We start from the raw sequence: 12,063 nt of genomic DNA on the forward strand, positions 1-12,063 counted from the left end.
CAATTTATAGGACGGGTCAGGAAAGAATATACAGAATGAATAAGGAAGAGGATATAAAACAAAGTTCCCCAACAGGCCAGGGACAATGAAGGACTTTAACTATGTGGGTATCGTAAACCATCATGCAGTAAAAAAGTAAAAAATAAAGTGTATTTTTAACTTTTATACAAATAATAATTATATATATATATGTATTATTGTAACTTATGATTTGGTCTAGCTAAAGGAACCTTTATGTTCCTCTTCCTAGGAATGAAAAGAAGGTACATCTATCCTGAAAGAAATTAACTTAGCTGTTGATGCTAAGTTGTTGTTTTTTTTCTAATTTAGCTAATCGAGTGCCTGTCTAACCACTCACTGGGCCTGTCCTGTGGCTCTGGCAGGGGAGAGAGACTCCATGTTCTTAAAGTGCTTACTACCTTGTTTTCTTTCCATATAACATATACTGTACTTCCACATGACTTTCAAAAACAGGATTTGTTCCTCTCCACTCTCACTTCTATCAAGTTAACAATGTGATGCTAGATTAAGACTGAAAAGCAACACGAGGAATCTGCTTGTAATATCTTCTGTTTGCTTTTTGGTCTCTGAATAAAACTAATTCTGTTCATGTCAAGTTATTTGATGTGATGAGTGAACAAATATTTAATTAACATACAATTTACAGGACAAACTGTTTCTTCATATTCCGATGGAGCAATGTTTTCTTCTATTCATTCTTTCGATAGATAATTTTATGCAACTTGTCATTAAACAAAGGAACAAAGGTCTAAATTGGACTGTACCGTATCATAGTTAAAATTTGATTGTCTGAACTTGGACATTTTAGTGGTTTGTACTGACACAAATTGAAGTGATGCAAATTTGTTTGGGGAGAAAAAAAAGTTAAACCTCACTGTAAATGGTGCTATTCTGAAAAATTTTTTTTATTGAATATGATTCTCCCAAATCACTTAAGTTTACAATACTAATTGCATAAAAACATTTTTTAACCATATTTTTGCTACCTTGTTTTTGGTTGTGACTGAACAAGAAGGAGGACTTATGTCATGCATAGCAAAGCTCACATTCACACAGTCATTTTTCAAGGGAAAGCTTCCTAAGACAACCGCTTTGCATTTTCTAAGTTGTAGTTGAACGACTGTGGTTATAAGTTATATTACCTTTTTTTATATAATTCAAGCAATTGAAAAAAAAAAAAAGTGGTTCATTTCTATTGTTTGCACTTCCCACTCACAGTGTTCCCTCATAATGCAGAGTGATAAACACTGTACCTGGGGAGCTGTTTGCCTTTTTATTTGTCTAAATGGAGCAATCTGGGAGACACTGCATCCATTCCCACTTCACCATCTGCTTAAATTGCACAAACTGTGCGAGACAATGTGCCTACCGCCTGCCACATTTAAAACAATTCATCATCAGCTACTGTCACGGTGCTGCATGATCGTATACATTCCCTTTCTTGCCTTTTGCCTAACAAGGCCTTTCCTAATTCGAAGGGACAGGAAAGAGCAAGTCCAAGTGCAGCAGAGCACGAGTGTGGAAAGAACATCTAAGCTTCTCCACCCGCTAAGTGTCAGCAACACAAAGTAAATATTGCATTTGTTGAATGACTGTAAGCTGCCAGATCAATAGGAGAGGCCCGATGAGTGATTTGACAGGCACTCGATTAGCTAAATTAGAAAAAAAAAAAAAAAGGAGATCTTTCAAACCAGGCGTGTTTGGATGGAGCAGACTGCAGTGCCTGGTGGGCCTAAACGGAACAGACAGAGCAAGGCGGACGCTCAACTCACGGCTTGGCCCGTGGATCTTGATGGGCTCATTTGACTTGACAAGTGTGTGGGAGCACTGCTGGCACACGCAGTCCTTCCCGCTGAACGTCACCCTGTCTCCGATTGGGAAGGGTTTGCTGAGGGGAACAAGGAGAAATAAAAAAAGGTGAAGATTAGAGGTTAAATAATAGCAGACGATACGCTTAGAGGTATCAAACATTTACATCACTGAGTACAGCAAACATGGTCACAATTAATTGCCGGCTGCTGACGGGAAGACCTTAACGCTGCCGACAGCGGAGCTGAACGCAGCCTGGCCTCTGTAGCGGAGCTGAAAATGCGTTTGCAAACAGTTGCGGTGACGGGTTAATAGGAGGTTGATTGTGACTGGAGCACCTGGCTTCTCTGTGATTAAAGAGGCGATAATGGGACGCTGCCATGGGCTTCGGGGAGAAAAGGAAAGCCAGTTCTCTCGCCGAGAACAAAACTTATTAGGCAGGACCGCGTGGAGCGCATGCTAATCCTAAACACCCGTTTCTCGCACAAGTCCACAGTAGCTTGTCTGGATTACCTCGCTTTACTCACTCCCCACACATCTGTTACCACTAGGCCTCTGTTTGCTTTACGGCTCTAAGCTATACCATAATAAATCAGCGTGAAGACACGCACATGTGTACGGAGCCTAACAACATGACAGCGAGACAAGGTCCATAAAATCCTTTTTTCTACTGCATGTCTGAACTCCCTTTCTTCTCCCGCACAAGGAGGCACGTTTCTTTGATTTCTTTATGACTGGATGAGATGAAAGAATGAATGGGGAGCTAAAAGGCTTAAGGAAGGCTGTTTAAAAGACACAGACGACAGTAATCGTTTTACTTCCCCGCCGAGTCCTGGAGCCGAAGCCAAGGCCCCGAAGGGAGGCTTAAGTCTCCTGCAGGGCTTGCGGAGATGTTCGCAGGCAAGCCTGGCAAAAGCCTACCATCCATTGTACACAGCAGTTGAGGTTTTTTTTGGTGAATGCAAAATTTGGGAAACTTTGCATTCACCTCCATTTTTTTCATTCTGTTTCTTTTTGCATCTACTCTAAAATGGGAAACTTTCATGCATAAAACAGAAAGGAACAAACAAGCGAAGGGAGCAGTAGAACCAGCAGGGATATTCCAGAACACAAATTATTCAACAAAGACCTCAGTAAACACGGAAAAAAAAACAACAAAAAAACAACAACCATACACAAACTTTTAGCTGTTCATATCTCAAGGTTAACCAGCAGTTACAAAACTTTAAATAACATTTGCTCGTCTTTTTAAAATTTCGTTTCAGATCAGTCCAGCAGGATGAAATGCAAGTACAAATTTGTAAGCCCTGAAAAGGTTTGGCCTAAATCCATTACATTGTTGCTCTTGCTATGTTTAAGAGTCATTTCTCCTGCTGCAACCGGAAACGCCTCCCAGTCTCACCATCTCAAATCTCACAAGGTTCCTTGCCGACGCTGGAGGAAAAACATCCCCAAACTGCCAACATTGTTAGTCACTCTGCTGATGGTGTGTTCAGGGTGACGTTCCGTGTTTTCTGCTACACGTGCGTTTTTTTGTGCGCGAGGTCGAAAAGTTCAATTTGACCGCTTCGTTCCACATTTGCCTCTACGTTCAATTCTTCCAGACATAAACCAACAAGCTAAAGTAAAACTACAACCATCTGATTTTGAGCCCTACAGCCTCTTTCTTGGGCTTTTATTTTTTATCTGCTCCATCGCTGTGGTCCAGACACGGCTCATGTCTGAGCGTTTCACCGAAAACTTCTCAGTTTCTACTCCAGCTTAAGAACTAAATCTGCTGCGATGGTGCAGAAAAGTCTGTCTATGACCTTGTCTTTACCTGCGTTACTTTTGCTCCCTCAAGACACTCTTGCGTCGTCAGCCTTTCTCAGCACTTTAAAAATTTACTCTTATTACATATTTAATGGACAGCACTTTTTTTTTCTTCCATTTTTTTTCCCTTGACCACAAAAAGGGGAAGTTATTTCTGGTATTTTAACATGAGCCCAGTGGCTTTGATCACTGGTGCTTTTTAAGAACGTTAGCACTGAAAAGTAGCAGTAGCTCAGCAGTGAAGGTGAACTGAAGCAGTTTTTGGTGCAGTGGAGTGTTGCGGGCGAGAACACGATGATGGGAATTCTGGGGACAGTCAAAGGGAGCAGAGGAGGGTGCGAGTAGAGTTGACAGCGGATATAAAGTCGACCCGGCGGCTTCGGCGTCGTCTCTTCCAGTTCGCTGTCCTCGTTTCCTGTCACCACCAGAGCTGCTCCACTGACTGTCGCTGGTCGCTTCGTGGCGGTTGTCCTTTTTCCTTTTTTTTTTCTTCCTCCTTTGACCACAGCTGGCGGGCTCGAGCGGCAATGTCAAACAGATCTCTGACAAGAGGAAAACACACCAGTCGCCTGGAGGGAGGAAACTGAAGATCACCTGATGCGAAACCTATCACGCTTCAAAACAGACCTGAGTGGTTTTTGATGCGAGCAGCGAGAAAGACAGATAGCTACAAATCTGAATCGCAAGCTGAGCTTTTAATAGACTTCCATGTGGTACGACATGAGGACTCGAGCCTGATGACGACTGTTTGTTTGAGAGAGGAAAGAGACGTCCTAATTTTGGTTTATCCAACTGCGTGGCAATTTATCCAACTGCTATTTATCCAAATAACTGTTGATTTACGTTGTTTAATCTGAATCACGTAACAGCTAAAAAAACAACCCCACTTTCCAGTCATTTGATATTTGAAATGGAATTTGCTTTAATGATTAAAGCCTCTAAAGTTAGTCACCGTCCTTCTACTGCCTGATTTCCAAAAGGAAGGACTGGGTGGTCATGAGATGCAAAGCCCTGTCTCATGGCAAAAGAGAAGAAAATTGACTTTTCAATGCCTCAACAATACGTCCCCTGTTCTTCTATTATCCCTCAGGGGGCTGATGAATTCCTCCAGATCAGACGCAGAACAGTAAACCAGGAAAACGATGAGCACATGGCAAATGATAAAAGAAAAAGTATTCATAATCGATTTACTTTTTTCACATATTTTCTTATTACAAATTTCTGTGTTTTATTTGAATTTGATGTGACTCAGTTGAATTCAAAAGTGCTTTATTTAAACCAAAGGGAAATTTATTCCTGTTGTAAGGAAAGTCATCCAAGTATCTTCACAGCGTCGGTGTGGATGGTGACGTTGGTGGCAGGAAGGACTGAAGACTGCTGCAGTACGACAGTCTTATGATCGTCACGGCACGCCAACAGATACATTCTTGGGCAGCAAAGATGATATTCCACAGCAACATGCCCTGGATGACACCATGAGGTTTTGGCCAGCGCTGCCAATCCACTTTGTTTGCTTTTGCCATTTCTCTTTAAAAATCTCTGCCTTGCTGTACGGTTAGAAAACTGGACAGAGACGTCATCGTCAGAGATCTAATCCTTGACAGTCAGTTATTATGACTGATGGAGAGATGGTTTGAACTTCCATCTTTTCTCTCCTGCTCTTCATCTTCTCACCTCCTTTGAGAAGTCTTTGGGAAGACTGTGTAGGCTCACTGTGCAAATTAAATATTCCAGTTTTTGTTGGACAGTCGATGCCGTTTTACAAATTAATTGCCAACACTGAATAAATAGTGACAGAATGATAGAGCATTGCTGGAAAACACACAGCAGTGAAGGCATCTAACATCTAAGTGTTATTTGTTGTCGGCTCCGGCTGTATTTGTTTTTCTCTAGATAAAGATTAGTACAAAAACACAGCATACATTAAAGCCGTTTTCGGACTGCAAGGAACGGAGCGGAACAGTTCCAGCCCTGTTGTGTTTGCATATACACCGAGGGCGCCATCGAAGCTGTACCTGATGTCATTATTTTTGAAACTAAACAATGGTTTTGATGTAGCGGCCGAAGCCTTTTCCTCAGAGATGCGGCGGAAAACTTTCTCTTTCCTCGTTGACCGATCTAGCTCATTCTGTACTAGTTCATCAGCGAGTAAGCGGAGGAAAAAAATTACCTCATCATTAGACCAGGTGATTGCACTATATTGAGACGAATCCATTGCTAATTAAAACTAATAATAAACATATTGAAAAGAGCACTCTTTACAAAATAAAATACAGTTTAGTGAGAGCCAGCTGTCAACGGAAAATCAACGTCTGACTCCATAACAGCCAGCGGCCAATCAGCTGCTGATTCTAAGCAGAACCGCTTGGCCGGCCCGATTGGAACCACAGCTCTTGTGGTTCCAAGAGGCCGGGTGGAACCGGTCGCAAGTTCTAATGCAAGCATGGTCGAAACCGTTCCGTTCCGTACCGTACCGTTCATGTGTCTGTTCAATCATTTAGCAAAAAAAAAAGTCTTTTTGAATTGAAAATGTTGCTTATTTTAAAATGTGGTCAATTAATTACAGACCTTGCAATTAACTCAAACATTTGAATCGAGTTTCGCCACTAATTACCAAGTTTTCAGTTTGTTTAGCTGCACTGTAGTTTTGCACAAACTACAGTGAAGAAAACAGATGGAGAAATCTTGAAATCCATCTTAGCAAACCAACTAGAAGGCTGAAAGTTGGAGCTAATTGACCGTTTCAACTGACTGACGTAAAACTTTTGAGCTGGCCTTGACAAAGATGTTATCCCATCTCTATTAGACTAAACTTTAAAATACCAAATTTGAAGGAAATCTACCAATTGCAAAGAATGAAACTTCCTACCAGAATTATGCCAGAGGTTGACTCATACCTGAAAAATAACATGGTAGATTTCTACTTTCTGAGGTGTATCTAATATGAATTCAGTGTTACATTTTAAAATATCTTTGCTCAAACTACTGTTGAAGCTAGTTCATATTTTTCTTTTTTTTTCCTTGCATAGTGAACCCAGTGTAAGTTAAGCTGCACACTCCACTGCCGTGCATGAAATTGTGTTAGTCATAGCTCTGCTTTGCTGGCTGCAGCCACACTTCAGACTTGTCTAATGGAAGCTTTTAGATGGACGGTTCAGGTCCCAGGGTCTGTGGGATTTACAGCTGGGTTTAGCAAAGGAGAACCAACACAAGCCATTACCAGGCTGTCATCCAGCTTCTACGTGGAAAATAAATAAATAAAACCTTGGTCAAGGAAGGCGTCTCATAATCTGATTGAAAGGAAGACAAAAATTTACCTTGTTTCCTCGTAGAAGCTGTGTGTCGTTGCAAGGCATTTTTTTTTGTTATCCAAACTAAAACTAATAAAGTAAAAGCATTTGGCAGCCACAAGTATTTGGTTTTGTGCCCACAACTGGGCAATTCCCCATGTTGTCCTAAGACAAATTAGCTGCTTGTAATCACACGGATTAAGGATGAAGATAATTGCTTATTGCCTACCTTGCCAGTAAGTATTTGCTGGACTCGTTCCAGAAAGTGTGCATTCGGCCTCAAATCTTCGAATCTCTTTGAACCCATTCTAGTGTTTTGTACAATCAAAAATCATCAAACTTTGTCTTTTCAGGATTGAGGGGCTCAGAAAAGAGGCTAAATGAAAGGGACCATTTTTCATAACTTCAGTACATGTGCTTTGTGGTTGTCTAGTACTGATAGATGTAGAAACAATAAAATAATCAGCTGAATGCACTGCATGTGATCCCTATGTGGCACATTTCCCATCTGGTGACCTTTACATGTTGTGGGGTCAAATGAGAAACATGACTCAAAAAAAGCCAAAAAATAATTTATAATTTGGAAATTTTTCATGGCCAAACAATGAGCCAAAAAAAAATTGAACAAGAGGCAAAGGGGTCAGAGGACAAATCATTTCCTGTGGCAGGGAATGATTTACATTTGGCACAAAGCATGTACTGGCAAGTCTCCATTTCAATGACAAACAATCAATCAATCAATCAATCAGTAAATGATGTGGGTCGCTGAAGAGGTACCCTTAAATCTTATTGATAGGATGACCTTAAACAGGTTGTTTGCTCTTAAAAACTCCATTGTGACTAGATTAAAACAATACTTTAAAAAAAAAGAGTCTGTCAAAATGTCTCTATGACAAATTTTAAAAATAACTGACCATGTATCATTAGTAGATTTTCCCAGTGTTGGCAAAAGGCCTTAATAGGTTTACGGGGTAACTATTTTTTAATTAAAAGGTCAGTTGACCCTGCAGGAATAATTAGCTGGCCAAAGGAGGAGATAAACCCCACGGATGTTAAGACACTCGGAAACTACTAACCATGCATGGAGGGTTCCATCCCAAATCCAGCACCCTGACTAAACACGAGCCGCAAGGAAGGTCAATAAGGCAGGTGATTCCTTGAGTTTTGGTTTTCTAAATTGAGGGAACCAAACCTTTAGAGAATCCTAAAGATCTTTATCGGAAATAAAGGCCCCTCTTAGAGGATTAAGAGGCAGAGCGACCACAAAGCTGACTTGTTGGATTCTGTGAAGACGTTTGCAGTCTAAAGAGGAAATCCCACCCAATTCAAGAAGAATGGGTCTAAGTGGTTCCAGTACTCAGTCTACTCCTCGGGGTGAATTGTTTGGAATAAAATGCTGAACATAAATCTTTTGTTGATAAATTACAGGCCTTAATATGTTTAATTTTTCTTTTGTGTGTTTGAAAATAAAAAAATATATATTTCTTAAAAGGATCAATCAATTAATACATTTTATTTATAAGGGACCCTTTCATACTAAAAGCAGCTCTAAGAGCTGCACTAACAATTAGCCCTCAGGTTTCTCTGACAAACTTCCACAAATAGGAACCATAATACTGGATGGATAATAAATGACTAAAACAATATGATCACGTAAAAGGTTAAAATAAGATTCATAAATATAAATGTATATGTATAGAAAACAACAAGGAGAACGTCAAAACAAACCCTAATCAATTTACTATATGCTTTTTTTCTTTCCCTGTCTGAGCCTCGCGCAGTGCACCTGACCTCTGACCTCAACTCCTCAAATCTGTCCTCCCATAGACCAGATGATGTTCCTCCTACAAATCCAGCCGATGAAAATGATGGAGATGATCTGGAGGATCAGAAGACAAAAAAAAACTCTATCACCTGCAGGGGACAACTGTTTTGAAAGGACGCTTATCTGTACCTTCACTGCACTAATGGAATTTTTTTTTGTGGAGTTTCCTAGAAAACACATGAAATTGGGTAGTTTAATTATGATCATTCTTAGGTGTTTGACTCCTAAGGATGTTTAAGAGTTTAGAAACTTTAATGTGTGTAAAATTAAAACTGATAAGTTTAAAACTTTAGACTTAGTTAATTACGCATCAGGAATGCACAAATTTATGTTCTGTTACCACATTAAAATAAGACTTTAAGATTTAGATTAAACAAATGAACTAAATGGGATGGGATAATTTTTCACTTCTCACCATAAAGATTGTAGAAATGTTCTTTTATATAAGACTCATGTGTTGTCTCTGCCTGGCAGAGCTTTCCATCCAGAACGGCTTCATGATTGATTGTTTGAGTTTTGCACAATTCATAAATAAACCTGATTGAGTGACTTTACCTGATCGGTGTTTAGTAATAGTTTTTTTCCACAACAATGGACAAAAACATTAAAGGCCCTCAAGTAAAAGGTGTGGCAGTTTTAGCTAATGTTGGACCCATGCCCATGACCTCATGCTAACATTAGCAAATTAGCCTGCAAAGACTTTTAGGCGTCATCTTTTTATGGGAAGCACATCCGGTATGGCTGTGAAGTGAAACGGGTCTCTGCATACCTGCACATACTGCAGACAAAGCACTTGGGGTGGTACGTGCGTCCCAGAGCGGAGACCACCTCTCCTGTGATGAAGTTGCCGCAGCGGTCGCAGCGTGTGCCGTACAGACGCTGGTAGTCCGCCGTGCAAATGTACTCGCCCTTCTTCTGGAAGAAGCCAGATCGTGCCAGGTCACAGTTACACACTGAGGGAGATAAGAATCGGCAGACAATCAGACACCTAAATCTGTAAAGCATATAAAGGAAAAAAATAAACGTAAAAGAAAATGGAAATTGGACAATTCTATTTTTAGGATTTCACTGGTATTCTGTTGTCCTCTGTCCTGTGCATAATGCATGTCTTTACACATGGCTGATAAGGAAGTTATGCCATTCCAGAGAGCAGCGAGCCAATTTGTTCTGATGGGATTATAATGATATAATCAGTGGGAAAGTAATTTGGTTCAGAACAATGAAAGGAGTCAAAACAGTAAACATGGACCAAAATTGCACTAAATACTGCTGAGAAAGACAAAGAAAACACGCGGGACACAAAGGGTGAACGCTCAGTTCCTGCATGCATATATTACACTGTGTATTCAGAACAGAACAATACGAGTTTGATTCCTTTTCTGTGAAACTGAGAGCGACTTCCAAGTGGGTGTGACTCACTGTGTGGCTCGGAGACACATTCACAGATTAGTGTTTGCTGGTATCGTTTTCACCACACTTGTGGTTTACCACCCATAAGCAGCACTAATGTGGATACGGTTGGATATATCTGCTTTAAGATAATAATAATAATAAAAAAAAAAAACGATAATCATTTTGTGTAAGTGATTTTTGAATTTTTGCCTTGTACTTAGGAATTATAGGTTTGACCTTGCAGCAGCTCTGTAATTATCCCACAGCTACTATTATCATGTAACTTTGAGCTCCGCTGGCAACCGTTCAACTTGCATGCCGACAGACTACTTCTGTCATAATGGAGAAATAAATACGTTTGATACAAAAAAAAATTGTAATAATAATTGAATTTTTTTGGGATTTTTGCAAAGAAAAAAGATGCCGATCAACATAGTCTGACAGCTCGTTAGTTTAGTGCGATTCAGGATTGAAATGTTAGAACAAGAAACTCAAACAGGGGCTCAATTTTTTTCAGATCATCTGTCTCATGTTAGACTGGTGACAGTAAAAACAAATAATAAATAATGTTTATAAAAGTTACATACTGCAGTTTTAAGTGCATATAGACTAACATACATTTCTCCTCCTAACTGATAGCACCCAGATGTTGTAGAGAATGGATTTGCTCCCAAAGTCGACTGTTTTTTTAGTGGTTGCGAGCAGGCAGAGTTCACACACACACACACGCATGCACGCACGCACGCACGCACGCACGCACGCACGCACGCACGCACGCACGCACGCACGCACATATAAAATCCTCCAAAGAGGTTACATTTAATCTTAAACTGTCCATGAGAAGATCATATTGACTTAATGGTGTAATAAAAGATCAGTGGGGGCCTTGCTTGAAAGCAAAAATAATCTCATCTCTCTCAAGAGAACAGAAACACATAAATCCACCCAGTGATTAGACGGCACTGCTCACATGCAGAGTTGTGATGAGGAAAAGGGACACAAGCTACAGAGCAGTGACAGCGGCTCGTTCTCTCTCTTTTTTTCTTTTTTTTCCTAACAGTTCTATAGATTCAGGCACAGTAGGTACAGAAATGCTAAAAACTTTGATTGGGGAGAGGCAAAGCTGAATCACTCCATAAAAATCTGCGTGTGCATGCGCCGACCACATTTCCGAAACCACTGAACAATGGCGCACAGCTTCAAAAAGTGACTGTGCTGCATTTTCAGCCAGACCTATTAACGGTCTCACCAAGAACCAAAATCACAGGCTACCGAATCCCTTCCCAGGAAATGGTACGAGTGGGTAAATATTTCCACATCTATTAAGCCCTTTTCAAAACTGATGCGTCCTAAAAAGACAGTCAGTTTGCACAAACAGTGTTGTTGTTTTTTTTCCCCTTTTCCTTCTTGTCCTCTTTTTACTTGTCCTCTCCTCTCCCCCACCTCTCAAAACAATATGATTTTCAGTTTCTCCTCAAATTGGCTTGGAAATGAGTGGCATACGGTCAATTAGCATAATATATTGACGGCATTAGCATATGGACGCCAGGCTAAATCACATCTGGCTGCCTCAATCTGTTCAATCTGGATTGGAGGAGCTGAATAGAGGGTTCACCTGTTGTCTAATCGCCGTGTTTTCCTCTAACTGGGTGATTGGCTGGATGTATTGTAAGGGACATCCCCTTTGCTCAGTTGCCAGGAGGATGTAAACCTTCCACGGTTACCCTAGAGACAGCTGGGTCCCAGTCTGACTGATGTGGCGGCGGTGGTAGTGTGGGCGGCACATTTAAAGGGGTTGGGGTTTAATACAAGGCACTGAAGGCCCAAGTTTTGTCTTTAGCTGTAAGGAGATGTAAAAATATGCGGATGTAGATATGTATAACAAATTGTTTAAATTTGAATTTGACTTTTGAG

General features: G+C 40.5%; 1 protein-coding gene across 9 annotated transcripts in view; it reads right to left on the reverse strand.

Annotated features, from left to right (window-relative positions):
• The window catches only part of ablim3 (actin binding LIM protein family, member 3), a 55,162-nt gene that overhangs the window by 20,097 nt on the left and 23,002 nt on the right, over positions 1 to 12,063 (reverse strand). For all 9 annotated transcript variants that reach the window (XM_008419573.3, XM_008419572.3, XM_008419571.3 and 6 more), the window contains exons 3-4: positions 9,527 to 9,710; positions 1,794 to 1,909 (exon numbers count right to left, since the gene is read on the reverse strand). In XM_008419573.3, coding sequence (XP_008417795.1) covers positions 1,794 to 1,909; positions 9,527 to 9,710 — 300 coding nt within the window. The remainder of the gene's footprint in view (positions 1 to 1,793; positions 1,910 to 9,526; positions 9,711 to 12,063) is intronic.

This window comes from Poecilia reticulata, chromosome 10 (genome assembly GCF_904066995.2).
Source record: "Poecilia reticulata chromosome 10, P_reticulata-male-v2, whole genome shotgun sequence".
NCBI classification, from domain to species: domain Eukaryota; kingdom Metazoa; phylum Chordata; class Actinopteri; order Cyprinodontiformes; family Poeciliidae; genus Poecilia; species Poecilia reticulata.